Raw genomic sequence first — 19,219 nt, forward strand, 5'->3', positions numbered from 1 at the left:
TAGAGAGCTGTGGGGCTATCTTGGGAAGAAGTCCCTCAGACAGAAGGACAGGCAAGGCTAAAGTGCAGAGGCAGAGGTGTGTTTTGAAAGCTAAGATGCTCAAAGAGGGCCGGGCACAGTGGCTCACGCCTGTAATCCTAACACTTTAAGAAGCCAAAGTGGGAGGACCTCTTGAGGTCAGGAGTTCTAGACCACCCCAGGCAACATAGTGAGACCTCGTCTCTATAAAAATTAAAAAATTAGCCGGGCATGGTGGCAGGCTACTCGAAAGGCTGAAGCAAGAGGACCATCTGAGCCCAGGCGTTTGAAATTGTGGTGAGCTGTGATGATGCCACTGCACTAGCCTGGGCAACAGAGTAAGACCCTGTCTTGAAAGAAAAAATGGAAAAAAAGATGCTCAAGGAATAGCAAAGGCGACCAGGATGGCTGGAGCTGAGTGAGCAAGAAGGAAAGTGCTAGGAGATAAGGCCTGCGGAAGTCCAATCACTTGGGGTCTTTTAGACAGGGAAGAGGTTTGGATTTGGTTCTGTGTGTGAGGGGGAGCCATTTAAGGGTTTTGAGCAGGGAAGTGACATCACCTGGTTTGCGTTTTAAAGACTCACTCTGGCAGCTGAGTGGAAAGTAGGCTGAAGGTGTCTAGAAGACAAGGAGCTCTATCAAGAGTCTTTTGCAGTTGTTAAAGATGATGCTGACTTGGACTGGTGGGGTAGTGATAGGCCTATAAAAAGTGGTAGGATACAAAACATACTGAACATAGAGCTAATCGGAATTTGATATAGTGGGTGAAAAAGAGAATAGAAATGACTGCAAGGTTCAGGTCTCTGAGAAATGACTCCTAGGTTGATGACAATGCCACCTACTAAGATGGGAACCCCACAGGAGAAGCCGGCTGAAGAGTGACAGCAGCGGCCTGTTATATCTAGTAAGACTGAGATGCCTATTGGGTACCTGTGCGAAGATACAGAGGAGTATCCTCAGTATTTTTGGTATATGTAGGACAAGAATGGCATGTCAGGATTATGAGAGAGTCACCATCATTGTCAAGGATATTTATGAGCACTTACTATGTGACAGGCAGGTTCCTAAGCATAATCTCATCTAATCATCACAACCCTACGAGGTAAATATTGTTATCCCTAGTTTATAGACTGAAAAAAAAAACCTGAGGTTTACTTAGGCTAGATAACTTGCCTAATGCTGCACGCCTAATCAGTGGTAGGCTTCAAATTCGGACATTTTAAACCTCCAGATCTAATTAACTCTGACCTAAATAAGTAATAGTTAAATATGTTGATTAACAGTTAAATATTTTCAATTTTAAAAAAGTTGAATTCTTAAAAGTTCAGCCTTAAATTTAAACTGTGAACAATTCTCAAATAATATAACTTAAACATGACATGAAATTGGTTTGTTGTCAGACCCAACTGAAATTGAGTACTCTCTTAGTGAAAATAATTTTTATATTCCTTGACTCACTTTTAAGGCAATTAGAGTGTAGAAAATGGTTGTCTATTTTGTAGGAATCCCACTTGCATATACAGTGGTGATCCCAAAAACCATTAAGCTTGACCCTTCCTGGTGAAAAAGAAACAGGTGATAATTATGCAAAGGTGTCTAGAATCAGAATCTTTTATGCTTTGTGAGTTTATTTAGCAAAGCACATTTTATACTGAGCTATCTAATAATGATGAGAAGAGCTGTTATGCCTCCAGTGAGAAAAAGTCGAGACAACGTTTTAATGCACGAGATTTTGTATGTGGAATGACATGAAAGGCCGTAAATGTATGTTGATTAAATCAACGCATTATAAAGAGTCAAGGAATTCAAGTTGAAACCTTTTTATATAAACCTCCAGTTTCCCCTTAGCTTCTACTCATGTCAATATCTATCTCTATTCTAACAAATTTTCTATGATGGACTATCATGAGTGGATCTATTGATATCACAAAAAGTCATAAATTTTCCATAGAATTTGTATTTTAAAACCATTCTTTTATAATTACAGAAGCAGTACATGTGTATTGTAAAAAACTAGAAAAGTACTACAAACAAAATAAAATGATCCCATTGTTACCACCCAAGATCAGAGATCATCACTGTTAAAACCTAGACATTCTCTGTGTGTCCACACACACATTTTTAGACCAGAAGAATATGAAATCATTTTTCATATATGGCTCTTCAACCTTCCTTTTTTTTTTTTTTGAGACAGATTCTCACTCTGTCACCCCTAGTAGAGTGCAGTGATGTCATCATAGCTCTCTGTAACCTCAAACTCCTGGGCTCAAGTGATCCTCCTGCTTCAGTCTCCCAAATAGCTGGTACTACACGTGCGCCCCACCACACCTGGCTAATTTTTTCTATTTTTGGTAGAAATAGGGTCTCACTCTTTCTCGTGCTGATTTTGAACTCCTGGCCTCAAGCGATCCTCCCTCCTCAACTTCCTAGAGTGCTAGGGTTACAGGCGGGCGCCACCATGCCCAGCCTAACCTTCCTTTTTTCAGTCCATGATCTTTATCTGTCCATCTCAGTAGATTTTTGTCTCATCTGATAACCAGATCATAGTCCCATTTGTGACCCCAAATTTGTGATAGCTAGTGTGTCTAGACCAGACCTAATTTAGGATCACACATTGTGTCTGTCTAGTGTATCCCTTAAGTCTTTTTTTTTTTTTAATCTAGCAAAGTCCTTGTTGAAGGAACATAGACAGTATTTCTTCAGAATTCCCCAGCTTCTGGATCTGTCTGATTACCTCTTGGTCATGTCAATTAGCCTGTTTCTCTTTCCCCTATATTTTCTACAAAATGAACTTTAGATAAAGGCTGATGAGTACAAGTTAAGCACTTTGCAATAGAATACATCATAGGTGATGTTGCTACATCTTAGGTAGGCATATAACAACATCTATTTAAACCACTAATAGTGATGCTAAAATTACTAGTTTAGGGTGATGTGACTCTGATTTCCTCCGTCATATAGTTTATAACACTTACAACAAATTATGGATATTTTAAAACCTCTCAAAGTTGGATTTTATTAAATTGGAAACTTACTAATTTGGAACTCAGCAATGTCTGAGCTATAATTTACATTTGGTCAGCAAAATCCTTTCTTAGAGTACAAGTTAATAATGTAAATTAAAGGGGAATAACACTTTTTTTAATGTTTTTTAAGGACGTCAGACTAATCAATTTACATACATACCATTGACACCCTATTTTTGGAATCCCCTTTTGTTAACTACTACAGCTAAAAACTTCAATAATTCAACACTTTGATAGATGGCTTCAAGTCTTTTAAATATATTTGGAGGTGATCTAATGTTTTTAAAAATATTTAATTATTCTAATTCTTATCTATTTTAGATAGACTTTACCTTTACCTATCAATATTAGTTTAAATTATTAAGATACATTCTCTCTCTCTCCCTCTCTCTGAGAAATGGCTACCAATGTAGAAAACCTCTATTCATTTCTAAATAATGGTTATTGGAGTTCTACTGAAACTTAGTTTTAGTAAATCTTAAATACTTCATTGTGCCTTGCTGAGATCAATGAATTAATATTAGGATGAGTCCCATTACTGAACACGACACCTTCATGAGCTTAGTAGGTAAATGAACTTCTTGATCAAGTCCTCATTAAAAATGTTAGATATCAGAACTATAAAGATATTAATTGTAATATAATGAAGAAAATGATGGCTCAATTGATAACCAAGTATCTATTCTTTTATTTCAGCTGAAAATATATTTATTCAGCTGAAAACATCATCTTGTTTAGATGTTTCTAGGTACTGCCTGGGATACTGAGTTATCTCTAGAGAGAAGGAAAGGAGAGGAGGAAAGGAGTTGTGATTGGGGAGGGGGAACTTGGGGAACTTCTAAAATATCAGCAATGTGTTATTTATTTAAAAGAAACATATGTTTTATACTGTTCTGTAAGTATGGCATATTTTATATTTTAAAAAAAGCAGGGAGTTATAATAATGATAAATATACCCGTTAAATATTTTTAATCTAAAGCTTATCAATATACTTATACTTGCCAATCTTTTAATATTATGATTTATCTTTTTCTACAGAGTTCTGAGTAGGCTTCTTATACAGAAATCACGTGTGTATTCTTTCAGTTCTTTGGTGTAGAAGAAAAAATATTCTGATATTGACAGTGTTTTCACAGTCTTGCACAGCTATCACACCTTAGCCTCATGCAATAGCAATTTTGTTTACTCTTAAGTCTTTCCATACTTATTTTATCAGTTTATTTAATATGTGATCAAATTATAATTATAATAAATGTAAGTGGCACAAATATTGCACAAATGACTCTTGGAGGCATACAGACTAACTGTTGGAGCAGAAATGTGCAGGAGTATTAGAGAGCACCTACTAGCTGTGGGTATTTACCATGCCATTGGCACTGTTCACTATGCTTTAGAGCAACGGATGATAAATTTTTTCTGTAAGGAGCTAGATAGTAAATATTTTAGGGTTTGTGAGCCATGTGTTCTCTCACAACTATTCAACCCCAGTGCAGAAGCAGCCATACATACTACATAAGCAAATGGGCATGGTTGTGTTGCAGTCAGACTTTATTTGCCATACCAGGCCGTGGACTCAATTTGGCTCACAGGCCATAGTTTGCTGACCCCTGCTTTATAAAATGAACCAAGTGTTAGTTCAGCCAGAGTAGCACTTAAACAGAAGACTTTTAAGAGGGCTTCTCCTCTGTCTCTAAAGAAAGTCCTAAATAAATTTTAGTTGTAGAATCACAACCTCTTAGTTTGGAATCAAGTGGGAAGTAGAATAGAGAATTAATTTCACAACAAATTAGGATTTTGATGATGTCATTCTAAAGAATAAATATGAATTGTAAGAAATATGTTGTAAATACTGGGCAAAGAAAGTTTAATTGGTTTGAGAGAATAAAGGCATATTTATACAGGAAAATAGATTGTAGTTTTGTACATAGTAGATTTAATATCTGTAATAATTATTATCCCCAATATCATATGCAAAAGAGCCTATAACTTATTATCCTGGAAGAATAAGGATGTGTTACAACCGGAAGATAAAGCATACAGGCGACAAATGTTTGTAATTGAATGCTAAGTGCCTATGATTTGCTAAGAAAAAAGAGTTAGAGGAGAGTACAAGTCTTAATGCTAGGATTCCCTGACCTATAATCAAATTCACCACTCTGTAAATTTGAAATTCTTATAAGAATTTGTTTTAAGATTACATTACTGATAGTGTAGCCACTTCCAGTTCAATTCTGCACCTTCAAAATGCATTCAGAGAAACTCAACCCTCAACAATAAAATTGCATTGGTGTTTTGTCCCAGAGCACCTGCCCAGTAATAATAAAGTATTTATCATCCTTACAGTACAGTTTCATGGTCTCCAATTTCTCCCTGTAAAAGTTTGCAGGTCACTTTGGGCTTAAAGGATAAATCTTTTTTTATTATTGTGGAGTATTGCCAGGGAATAATCCCCTACTCTAGCCAATTTTCTTTGTAGAGATATCTGTCACATGTGTTTTATTGGCCATTTATGCAGAATAAGATTGAAATTAGATTGCATCATATATTGTATGCCATCTTTACTTTATCATTTCTGAATAATCAGCTGTGCTAAAGCTTTTAGCCTTATCTTTTTGTCTCCTGGGACATGTGTTTAATTAAAAAGCAACTTATTCAGAGTTCAGAGTTTTCATGATTAGTTTGACTTCTCTGCCTCCATAATGATATTAAGATTTATCCATGAAAACCTGCCAAATTGTAATGCTGTAGTCCCCATTAGACCTGAACTCTTATTAGGAAGATTATAGGAAGATCATGTTAAGTGGGTTAGGATACTATAGTGATCATCATGTAAACTGATTTAGGCATGTTTTTATCCCTTTGTGATAGAAAGGTATTTCAAAACTGAAAGGAGCTGGATGACAGAAGTAGTTGGCTTTTCAAGTTGCTTCCAATGGAGATGCCCTGTGCCTTTGCTTAAAGGAAACTGCACCCAACGGTTTCCTCCTACAGCACCCACTGTTCTTTCTCTTTTCTCAGTCTCCAGTGTTCTCGCCTGTCCTTCTTGCTTAGACCTCTGAATGTTAAAAGTCACCTAAAGCCCAGGAGTGATCAGCTTTCTGTCTGTTGATGCCTTGGTTTAAATACCATTTGGTGGTCCCTAGATTTTTATCACCAGCCTTGATCAGCTTCCTGGCCTTCAGATTAGTATATTCAGCTGCCTCCTGGGCATCTCTAACCAGGTGGTGAATAGGCATCTCGAACCTGTCAAACACCCAAAACACAGCTTATTATAGCCATTTGCCTTTACCATCATCATCTCCACACATATAACAGCTTTCTTCTTAGCCATTTTTCACACCTCAGAAAATGATACCACTTTCCACCCAGTAGCACAAGCTAAAAACCCAGTTTTCTCATTCCACACATAAATACATCATCTAATCCTGTCATCTGTACCTCCTAAATGTCCCAAACCTTGCCACTTTTCACTACCTACACTGTCTCCTAGACAAAGCCTCTTCATCTCTTGCCTGCACTATTGCAATAGCTTCCTAAAATGTTTCTCAATTCCGCTCATACCTTCCAAAAATCCATTCTCTTCCCAAGCAGCCAGAGTATTAAAAAACATAAATCAGATTGGTCAGTCCCTATTTAATAATCTCCAAAGCCTTTCCATTGTCCTTCAAATAAAATCCAAACTATTCACCAAGATCCTATTTGAACTGGCACCTATCTACCATTCAATGTCATCTTCTGCAACTTTTCCCTTAGTCAGCATATGTCAGGTCCCTTTGCCTTCTTTCTGTTCCACAGAACCACCAAGCCTTTTCTTGCCTGAGGCCTTTGCACTTTTTGTCTAGAACACTCTTTCCTAGAGCGTTGCAAGACTGATTCTTTTCATTCATGTGGCACCTCAACTGCCCTATATAAAAGAATAAAACCCTTTCCCCCAACATTCCCTATTCCTCTGACCATTTATTTTCTCCATAGTGTTTACCATCTGGCCTGTATTTATTTGGGCTTGCTTTGTTTGTTCTCTTTCCTGTCTTGTGATTTGATTCAGGCTGGTTACAGAGATTTGGCTGGAAAAATGAATCCAGTAGTAGCAGCTCCTCCAAAGGAAGTGCTCATCCTTGGATAGATGGATGGGAGGTGTATTGGGCAATAAATGATTATTCAGCCTACTTACTGGGTCAAGCATATGCAAGGGTCGGTTCTCCTGTTTCCTACTCTGTATCTATTCCTATCACACAGATGTCCCATTTTGACCTCTTCATTGCTCAAGAGAAAACTAAAAACAATTTTTGCTAAATGCTGAGCTACCGTTGTTAAAGCAGCAGCAAGAATTAAATTGTCAGCTCTCTGTGGGCCATCAGGAACCCAGACATGAAAACAGGTGTGTCAGAGTCACCTGTAGAAGTTTAGACATCTGGTTCAGTGCCATAAGATGCCTATCTCTCACAAAAGTGCAGTTTCAAGGGTCAAGTACTGAATAGTTAGAGAAGAAAATATTGAAGGGCAAAGAGATACCTATGCAGAAGAAATCCAGCTCTAAACTTATCTATTTCTGGTCCTTTGAAAGCCACCCATGATCATGTGAAAGCTGTCTGTTTGTACAATTCACTTTGCTTGGGTTGCACTATTTTACCAAAGACTCAAAATAAGGAGTGGACTCTTTACCCAATACCCGTGGCTCTGGAATGGTCAAAGCCAAGCTTACTGAAACCCAGAGATAAGACCCAGGACACCAAATCACAGAAGTGTCTCAGACAGAGACCAGAATAAAGAAGTTAAGGTAAAATCCTTCTGCAGAAAACGTAGAACACTTGCCCCCTCTCCATTCTGACAATAAACTGCTTAATTCTGAAATCACATGGGAGCTTGGGGCTGCCCTGCAGGGACCTCCAGGGCTGCCCTGGCAAATGACATCGGCTATTACTGTTCTGGAAGCATGAATGTTGGACTTGTTTCCCATGCAGTTCCATTACGTAGTTCCCATGTAACTCCCATCTTAGGAGCAAACATCTATACCACTAGGGCTTTTCCTGTCACGGAGCTTATGCAAAAAAAAAGTATCCACCTGAACAGCTGTGATCCACTTATACCTAACATTGTACTCACCATGTTATTTCAGCTGACTCAGTGTTTGGGACAAGATGAAGTATTTCTCACAGTCCTTAATACAGATGATCCCCAACTTACAGTGGTTCAACTTACAATTTTTTGATTTTACAGTGGGTTTATGAGGGCATTAAATGAATTTTTGAATACAATATTTTCAGCTTAGCAATAGGTCTATTGGGACATAACCCATCATAAGTTGAGAAGCATCTATACTTGGATTTCATCTTCATTTTGCTACTATTTGCAACCCTTTGCCCAAGGAAATTAGCCTACTGTGATGAATTCAGACTAACACTTAGTGAAATCTATCTTGGCAGCACTTCAGATATTTTAGAGAAAAAATACACCCTCCTGCTTCCAATAGTCTTTTCATCCCAGTTTTAATCCATAATTTTATGTATCCATTCAGAGTTTTTCATCCATCAGAAACAACACTGCTTTGTTTCCATGAAATATTTTATTGGTTTCTTATGTATTTTCATCATTAAATGCACTTGGGCTATAACTCAGCTCTTTGTGCAGAAGCTAGCTTTTCATATTGTCATTAATAATTCATAAGCTCTGTAGAATTACTTTAGACTTTTTTAACCAAGTATCTTGAATCTTAACATATCTGTGTCATTTCAGCTTCTTGTTTAGAAAAAAAAAAGAGATGATTCTGTGACTGGCTTTGCTGTCTCAGGAGACCTTGAATAAGAATTTTTTTCTTGTTTCTAAGTTCAGGGTGCTTGAAAAACCTGGAGTGTAGAAATACTGCATATCAGAAGCAATAAAATTATGCCAAATAAGTGACCTTACAGACTGCCAAGCACCATGGGGGTCAGAGAAGGAAATTTCCCATCAAACCTCATCACAGAAACCTCCTAAGTGTGGCACCTAAAGCTCAGAATGCAACTGAGCAGGCGCCTAGTCAGTTGCTAAGCCACGTGCATACTCCTGCCAGCCCGTTAGGAAGGCACAATGAAGTCGTGTCTGGCACTGGGTCCCGACCTACAGCATCCACCTGGCAGCACTGGGTATGGAGACTTGCACCGATGCTTTTGCAGTCTTCGCATCCATTCCCTTAAGGAGCCACACTTAAAAATTTGAGTGAACTGTTAAATTCTAAGAATAATAAAAACTTAGTATGGATCTTTCAGAGCTTCAGGTCAGTTGGGTAGATGGGGTTAGATTTCTTTCTTTCTTTTCTTTTCTTTTTTTCCTTTCTCTTTTTCCTTCTCTTTTTCTCCTTTAAGTTGTAAGAGACTTGGTTTTTGTAGGGAGAGAAGAAGGCTTTTCTGTGGGTTTCATTCGTCTCAAGTTCAGTATTTATTAAGTCCCATTGGGATCAATACTCAGAAAGTCAAGCAGCTTGTCTCATCTGCTTCATTACAGTCAAGTAGAATCTGTCTTCTTGTGGGGTGTTTTTAAACACTGCTATATCTTAAAGAAATGAGGTCATTTCCTATACAAATTCGTGTTTTCATAAAATGAGGCGTTAGTGAAAGATGGAATAATTTTTCATTCCCTCTGATGTGTATAAAACTGCTCCGTAGAACCATTATGGATTTTGAGGAGCAAGAGGAATAAAAGAGGACTTTGTTCATCTGAGACTAGAATGTCTAAATTAACCGAAAATGAATCATTCTCTATATTCGAGTGCTGCTGATTCTGCTGGAAATGTATTAATGATGAGACTGATTGCTGCATTTCACAATTATATTTTGCTTGTATTTGTAAATGTGATGGCGCAGCGACTTTCTGATTTTTTTAATGAAGTCATCCTTAATTAAATCCTCTTGCCTGCTTGGGGAAGTAGCGCTCCCAAAAGACATGGTTGCAGGACCCTGCTACTTGATTGTTGTAGGGCAGTGTTTCTCAGACTTTTGATGTGCATATGCATCACCTGTGGGTAATTTTTAACCTTCCAGTTCTGAATTGGTAGGTCAGGGGTAGGACCCAGGAGTCTGCATTTCTAACAAGCCCCTGGTTATGCTATTGCTGCTGGACCACCGATCAAACTTAGAATAGCAAGACTTTACAATCTCTTTACATAAAAACCCAAATTTAATAATTTTGAAATTGGAGGGTAAAGGGTGGAATTAAATACGCTGGCATTTTTAAGGACAGGTCAGTGATTGAATGTGTACCTTCATAAAGGTAGATAGGTGGTTCACATCCTGGTGGATACATCCTTGGTACAAAGGTTGCTTCCTCTGTATCCCTTCTACTACCATTTTAGGAGCAAATTGACAAACAGCTTCTGTTGGAATTCCTTGAGGATGGAGATATTTTACTGTGTTCCAGTCTTCATACGCCTAGAGCCTAGCAAATTTCCTGGCACCTAATCAATGGCCAATTAGTGAGTTGAATTGAATCAAATTGGATTGATTGAATTTCATCGGAATGATATAAAGAAGACCTGGTTTTGTACCTTTAAAGTCACTTGTTTCCTCTCTAAGCAATTTATTCTGCTCTTATATACAAATTTCAAATCGTGCTGTCAGTAATTCACATCTAATTTCCAGAGCTACATTCTATTTTTAGATCATATTCTCTTAAAATGCAACATGAAAAAATAAACATAAATACAAATTAAAGGTAATGAAGATTGAAGAATAGCAAAGCTCTTTTATTCTTAGGAATACTAAACAAAATTCTATCTCCAATAAGAGGGCTTCGGCAATCACTTCTTATTTAAGAGTCTTATTCTGGGGATAAGAGGAAAGACATTCGTGGACTATGTTGGCAGATTCAAACCTTCTCACTTCTTCTTTCAAGAAGTGAAAGAAGTTCTTCTCACTTCTGAGAAAGTACAGATTATTCTTGAGTCCTCAATAGAATATGCCAGTCTAAAATATTACAATTAGTATATTTGCAGCCTGCGTGGATTTCAGTAAATTATTGTATCAATCTCAGTATTGCAGGAATCAAACTTGAATGCTATTTTTTATTCTTTCAGTAATTGATTTGCTTCTTTTATTTTTTAGCAGCTTTATTGAGATATAATGTATATACCATATGGTTTACCCATTAAAAATCTACAATTGGTTTTTAGTATGTTGACAAGAGTTTGTATCCATCACTACAATGAATTTCAAAATATTTTCATTATCCCATAAAGAAATCCTGCACCCCTCAGCCATCACCCCCAATTCCTCCCTACCCCCATCCCTTAGCAACTGCCAATCTACTTTCTGTCTCTATAGATTTGCCTATTCTGTACATTTCTTATCGATGGAATCATACAATATATGGTGTTTTGTGACTGGCTTCTTTTACTTAGCATAATGTAGTCAAAGTTTATCTATGTTGTGGCATGTATCAGTGCTTCCTTTTTATGGCTGAACAATATTAATTGTATGGCAGTACCACATTTTGTTTATTCATTAGTTGGTGGACGTTTAGATTGTTTTCACGTTTAGCTCTTATGAATAATGCTGCTATTAACATTCATGTACAGGTTTTTGTGTGGAAATATGTTTTCATTTCTTTTGGATATATACCTAGGATTAGATTTGTTGAGTCATATGGTAACTCTATGTTTAACCTTTTCAGGAACTGCCAGGTTGTTTTCCAAAGTGGCTGTACCATTTTACATTCCCACCACCAGTGTGTGAGGGTTCCAGCATCTCCCTATTCTCTCCAACACTTGCTATTATCTGTCTTAATGACTATAGCCATCCTAGTGGGTATGAAGTCGTATCTCACTGTGGTTTCAACTTGCATTTCTCTGATGGACCAATGATGTTGAACATCTTTTCATACGTTCGTTGACCATTTGTATATCTTCTTTGGAGAAATGTCTATTCAGATCAATTGTCCATTTTTAAATTGGGCTTTATGTTTTTGTTACTGAGTTGCAAGAGTTCTTTATATATTCTAGATACAAGTGCCTCATCAGATATATGATTTACAAAATTTTTTTCTCATTCTGTGGATTGTCTTTTCACTTTCTTGATAGTCTTTTAAAAACAGAAATATCTTCAATTTTGATTGAATCTAATTTATTTATTTTTCTTTAATTGCTTGTGCTTTTGATGTCATATCCAAGAAACCAATGCCTAATCCAATATCATGAAGGTTTTCTTCTAAGAGTTTTAGAGTTGTAGGACTCACATTTAGGCCTTTGATCAATTTTACCTTAATGTTTGTATATGGTGTTCTTTTATTTTTTTAAGTGCTGTGATCTTGGCTACCATGCAAGTCTGAATAGAGCACTAAGAACATATCTCTCTGCGGAATATAACCTTGAAACCTCCAGACATGAAGGCTTAGACATTATTGAGAATGCAGTAGACAATTTAGAGCCCAGGAGTGATAAGCAGAGATTCATGGAGATGTACCCTGCTGCATTCTGTCCACCAATGAAGTTTGAGTTTCAGTCTCACATGGGTGATGAGGTCAGTGATTATTTTTAAACTAATGAATTGTCTCTTCACTTATATTTCCCTGCACCTGCCGTAACCCAACAGTTGTAAGAATTCTTAGCTGTTTTCTCTTTCCTGCCCTTGCACAGGATCTTAGCAAGATAGTATGCTAAGATCAGCCACTACTACCTTTTAAAGCAAGGGTCAAACACTCAAATAACTACAGAAGCCAAACAGATGAAGGTGCAAACTTACCTGGGTGTAAGCACTAAACTGTTCCAGAATAGATGGAGAGTTCTTCCTCCATCTCAAGACATTCAAATTTAAATAAAAAACAAAACATTTTGCTGGCTCAGTAGAATCTGTCTGAAGACTTCTTATAATCCTAATTTAAAGATCCCCATAAAGAAAAATAATTATATATGGCATGAAAATGGAAAAAAGAAAAAAAAATGTAAAAATTTTTTTAAGATTCAAGTTGGCTCCACACTGGTAAAATGAGCATTAGAAATAACATATTATGGGCCACATTCTATATATGAACTTAGCTTTCCATCCTATTTTACCAAAAAATCCATTGAAACTGATTATGAGGTACAGTTTTTTATATAATTTTCTATGGACAGGAAACAAAAACAAGAAAAAACAACTAATGAAGCATGATATATAGCACTTGGTGTCCCAGCTGTGCAAAACAAAACTCATAGATAAAAGCTCAATTTCAGTTTATCGTGGTGACAGTCTGTTTTTTTAAAATAGATATAATATCCATGGCAGATTTCTTTAATGTCATATTTTTCCTGAAACACTAAGTATTATATATACATGTTCATATATATACACATTCATATATATATCTGTACCTGCTATATTTCTAATTGAATTTTATTTGTGTTTGATAGAGCAAATTACCTGTTTAGAAATGGAAAGCAGTTTTTATGCCAATAGCACCTGAATTTTGACAAGCAAGACGAGTGGCTTTATCCTGTCTTTCCAAAACCAAATAATCGCTGTTTTAATTTGTCAGCTGAGGATATGTTTAACATGGAATAATAAAACATCACAAACAGATGACTTCAGTTGGTTATTAATGGTTTTATTATTTTAATAAAGTAAGTTTGTTGCCCTTTTTTTATGGCCAGTTCTGCCTGGGAACAGTAATCTCTTTTCTTGTTTTGGAGACTCCATAAAAGAAACCCCTATCAGCCAAGATCATTTCTATGACAAAGATGATAAGAAATTGTTTGTTTCTGGTGCAATTTTAATCATGCTCTCATTTTGACTTTATCTGTCCCTGAGATCATGGCCAAAATATCTTCTACCAAAGTCTAAGATGAGTGGCTCTTCAAGTTCATGATGAATCACAGAATTTGGCTGATATTGGCTAGGGAAACCATGGTTGAAAGATGCTAAGAATAGTCATGCACTTTTCTGAGTTTTTACTATGTGCCAGCAGTGTTGTAAATGGTTTATGTGCATGGTCTCATTTCATTCCCACAACAGCACTGTGGCATAAGAACTCTGAATATCCCCATTTTACAGATGAGGAAACTGGTGTTTTGTAACTTCCCACATTCACCCAGCTAGGAGGTGGGGTGGCAGAGCTGGGATTCAGGCACAACGGACTGACTCCAGAGCCCACATTCTAACCAATAAGCTCTGCTGCCTTCTTCTGCCTATATGGTCCACGTGAGTTCTCTTCTGCCCTTTGCCTGGTAGTCATTAAGAATTCCAGAAGTGAGACCAGCAGCAGAGCTCCATCTCAGGAACTGCCCCGTTCTTAGAGCAATGCTTCCTGCAGCTGCTGTCTTCCCATACGTAGACAGACCAGGCGGCTGCGTTCAGCTCTTGTCATTTGCATAACAGGTTCGTATTTAAAAGTGAAGTTTTGAGGCTGTTAAAAGTAAATATGTAATTGGGATCTTGAGAGGATCAGTGTGATTCACGCAGCGTTTCAATGGGAGAACCATGCCTCTGGAGGCTGGTCGATGATGCCCTGTTGTAACTGACTTTCTGATTCCCCATCAGGTGTGCCAGGTCAGCGCCCAGCAGCCAGTCCAGGCGGAGCTGATGCTCAGGTACCAACAGCTGCAGTCCCGCCTTGCCACGCTCAAAATCGAAAACGAGGAGGTGAGCATGCTTTCTGCCCACCGGTAATCTGAATTCCTACGTAAACTGGAAGGCATTCTCACATGACCTAGGCATGTTTAGTATTCTAAATGCAACCTCTTCATCATGCATTTTAAGCTGTCAGAGTTCCTACAACACTCTTTGTAGGAGATAAATGCAGAGATTCTGTATTCTGTCACAGATTAATATTTTACCAGAGATTCATTCGTTGCATGTATGATACATGTAAACACACATTTTTTTCCTTAAATTGTAATTCATACTGAAAATAGTTTCCATGGATGATCTAATTTAACATACATATCCAAAAATATACCATGATGTGTACAATGGAACTTTTGGCTGACATGTTAATTTAATCCTAACTTTTGAAATTAGTATAGTACTTGGGGTTTTTTCTTTGGTTTTCTTTAGTCTCTAAATTTTTGGTATTGAATATGGCACAACTGACATATTTAAGGAAAATCATGTTTAGAAATGGTACTTGAATGAGGGTAGAAAAGTGTTTACTTGCTGACATTAGTGTATTTAAATGATAGTACAAAAAATGTGAATTATATGTTGAACCAGGAAGCAATTGTAAAATTCAGCTGCTGCTTTTTGAAATTAACTTAATTGGATCCACGTTCTCCTAAAATAGAAATATGTATCAAAACTCTTTCTTGTATTAGTCGAGGCTCTCAGTTGTAGTTTATAGGAACCCAAGTCAAACTTACTCAAGTTAAAATGTTAACTCATTGTTTGCAGTAGCCTCAGACATGGTTGGATTTGTGTTCAGGTGATATCAGGAATCTCTCTCTCCCTCTCTCTCTCTTTCCCCCTTTCCCTCTCCCTCCCCTCCCCTTTTCATCACTTTGAAGTGATTTCTTTGGGGATAGACCCAGAACTACATGGCCCCTTACAGTTTGCCATCTCGCCCCATCCCAGCATCCTTATCTCTGAAGTAGGACTGACTGTGCTGGCCTGGCTTAAGTCATGCATACTTCTGGACCAACCATTACATCCAGGAAATGGGATTCTCTACTTGGCCAGCCTAGATAATATGTACCTCATAGAGCCCTTTGATTGACAGCCCCAACAGAAATCATGTATTTCTAGAGGTAGACAACTCCCAAAAGGAAGGAATGTGGGACAGAAAGAAAAAAATAACTCACAATGATAAAGTGAATTATCAAAATTCCCATTCATACACTGTTTTATTTTAATCCCAGTGGGATGTTTTGAGCTACGAGTGTTTGTTTCTGTTAAGAAAGAACGATGTGTCTCTAGACCAGTATAACTTGGTCAAAACCTATTGTAGTTTTCCAGCTCTCATTATTCCTGGAGGAACCAAACCAGCCCTCACTCATATGTGTGTATTTAAGGTGCAACCCATGTGATCTCTTCGTAAAGTCCCACCAATGAGCCTTTCCAGAGGAAAGCACTGCTGTTCTCCTTGAGATAGTGTTTTAGAGCTTGGGATTTTGGCTGGGCATCACAAAATACACCTCATGGAGCTTCCTCAATCCCGTTATGTCTACAGTTTGTTTGTCTAGCGACTCCCAACTTTTTTATGCATATCTTCCTGCTATTTTATTTGGAAAACATTCTCTAAACTCTAGAAAAATAGTGTATTATACACAAGGTCAAAACTGGCAGCTTACAGACCTATTGTATTTGGCTCCCAAAGTTTTGACCTGTAAACAATGTTAAAAGTCTGGCAACTCTGGCCCTGCATTGCCTCATGAAGTGAAAGACTGGGGCCTTTGAACTGTGCTTTGCCGTAGCCATTCAACTCCCAGCTCTCTTACATTGAGCTATTCATGGAATCTGTCTGGCCTCAGCAGGCCTTTCAGTTTGTGACCCCTAATGTTTGCTCCTTTAGGCATAATGTGGAGAACCACAGTGACTTTATAAAGCAATAGAGGTGGGCAGTGCTTTATAAGGGTTAATTTTTAACATTTTAAAAATTAGCTAAAGCAGCAAATGAATTGGGTTGTCTTGATGTTCCTCATGAGCATGACTAGTGGTTTGTGATTTGGTGGATACAGAACAAAATTTACTGTGGTGGAATGTGATTCCCAAAGGAAGAAAGATTTACATTAGATTTTTGACAATTAGTAGATTTCCATAGGAATAGAGGGGGGAAAAGATGTTTCCATTTATGTCAAGTTGCCTTCTATATTCCAGATACTTTGCTAGGTGTAGGGAGTGCAGAGATGAATAAGTCACAATTAGCATCTGCCTAGTATAAGAGAAAGAGACTATAACAAGTCATTACTTGGGAACAACAGAACCATCACTGCTGATTTGGAGTCTCTGTGTAGCACTTTTCTCTACAATAAATAAGGAATTTGTCTCCACCTTCCACGGATAGAAGGAAGGACAGAAAATTGACACATTGGTATCAAACTAATATATACAAGTAAGGAAACACATGTATAATTCTCTGCCTCTGTACAAATATATACACACTCATAAAACCCAAAATTTACTGGAAGAAGTGCAATTAATGAAAAATAATTATGACTACACAATGAAAAAGTCAAAGTTGAGGAAAAATTTCATCCAAGTTTACAAAAGCATGGACAGTGCAGCTAAGTAGAACATGAACCTTTTCACCAAATCTTAGACTACTGTAAAGAGTGGGCACCACCTAACACCGTAGGAGGCCCCTACAGTTTCTCTGCTAGGAGCCCACAGACCATATCTGGCCCATGATAAATTTTGTTTGCTCTACCGTGCTTGGTTTTTAAAAGTTTGTTGCTGTCATTCAAAAATTTTAAGTTTTCATTAAAATATCAATATTCAGTCTCTAAAAAATTAGGAGATCTGATCATACTAGACCTGCATTTCTGCAGGATAATAACTGGCTTCCCTGAGACACACAGAGCATGTGCTTCCTGTTTGCCAAGCTCTCCACTCAGCCCACTTGCCTCATTTTCATTACTTGCTTGGCCCTTAAGGATATTGGGGTTTGCATCACTTGCCTTAAATCAAAGAGAAGAGAACAATAAAACATTTGTGAAATGGCTTCGATATACTTGTAGGTAGTAAAAGCTGAAAGTAAAGGCTTGAGAAGGGCTTAAATTTGTGTTTGATAGAGATTATAATGAATTGTGACATTTAGTGTCACTTCACAGCTTTACATTTACCTGTTAAACTTTTTAAAATAAGTTGCATTGTGCTGCAGACCTGCATCCGCGCTGCCTCAGTCTCATGATTCCAACTTCAATCAGCCAATGAATAGAGATATTAGCGCCCACCGTGTGCTACGCGTATGGAATTAGAGCAGCACCTGCTGCCGCATCGCCTTATTCCCAATTTTTTGTTTTCTCTTTATTATTTAAAAGTGTAACTGTTTATTAAAACTTTGAAGTAAAACATTCATAACCATTACTCTTAAAGGCAACATTTTAAAAGCAAACTAAATCTACGTGATCATTTATACCTTCCTCACTATAAGCATTTTCCAAACTCTTACCAGCCTAACGTTGCACCGTCTTGTCTGCTTTCACAGGTTTGCATGTACCCTTTGTCATAGGGATTGCTGCCTAGGGGTCATTCCTGTTGCTGCTTGCTTTCAAAAAGTAGCTCCGGAGTAATTCCCCACATATTACAGTTCCCTTTTCTTAGAGTTCCTCTGTCCTCCATTTATCCATACACAGCCGAAGAAAGAGAAAAATGAATTACATTAAGTAGAGCAACTATGCCTTTCATATTTTTTTAGGACAGCATTGGTTTTAAGTAGTTTGCCCCATTTTCAGACCATTTGTACCAATATTTGGTCCAGAAAATAGTCTTCATCCACATGTCACTTCTGTGCTATGAGTAAAACCTTCTCATATATGAAACAACTATTCTCTCTTAAATTACAGCAGATTTGCCACCCTGAGGGGAACGGAAAAGAGAGAAGCCTATGATTCCTCAATCAATTTGCAACAATGTTGAATGAACTGATAGCCCCATATAAATTTTCCTAGCACCACTTAAAATCTTTCACCAGCAGCTTGCTAAGGAGTATGTAATAGACTGTTCCAAAAATATATTCCTTACCCAAGATATTTTCAACAATAATGAGCAAAATGTTAGCCAAACATTTGAGACTATTTTCGTGGCTTGGGTAATTGAGGGAAGGAAGATATATTTCAGTTACAAACCCTACCTAGGGTAGAAAAATCCCATTTCCCCCCCAAATTCCCCATAGTACCAATAATCGCAGCAGAATCCCTAGTCATGTAAATCAGTGATCAGACTCTCAGGGGGAATTCTCAAGTTCTTTTAAGACTTGGTAAAAGATGTGGAGCTTGATATCCATTTAATTAAAATTGGTGCTTCAGATCTTCTCTGTGGCCTTTAACTTCATTTTTACTTATTTAAGTATCTCTAACTTGCCTGCAACCTGATGAGGTAACAGTAGAAGCCTAAGTAAAAGATAACTGTCATTATTTTTTAAATGACATCTTGGTCAAAATTGAAAACAGGCTGACCAGTCTCTCATTGTAAATACATAATTTATATTTTTTGTTTCAAATAACTTTTAATTCACCGAAGGGAAGGGCTTGATCCAAAAGAATACCAAGGAAAATGAGAATTTTTAGAAAGGGTAT

General features: G+C 37.4%; 1 protein-coding gene across 2 annotated transcripts in view; it reads left to right on the forward strand.

Annotated features, from left to right (window-relative positions):
* Positions 1-19,219, forward strand: part of SRGAP1 (SLIT-ROBO Rho GTPase activating protein 1) — a 253,270-nt gene that overhangs the window by 176,332 nt on the left and 57,719 nt on the right. For both annotated transcript variants that reach the window (XM_069489992.1, XM_069489993.1), the window contains exons 7-8: positions 12,312-12,533; positions 14,529-14,630. In XM_069489992.1, coding sequence (XP_069346093.1) covers positions 12,312-12,533; positions 14,529-14,630 — 324 coding nt within the window. The remainder of the gene's footprint in view (positions 1-12,311; positions 12,534-14,528; positions 14,631-19,219) is intronic.

This window comes from Eulemur rufifrons, chromosome 16 (assembly GCF_041146395.1).
Source record: "Eulemur rufifrons isolate Redbay chromosome 16, OSU_ERuf_1, whole genome shotgun sequence".
NCBI classification, from domain to species: Eukaryota; Metazoa; Chordata; class Mammalia; order Primates; family Lemuridae; genus Eulemur; species Eulemur rufifrons.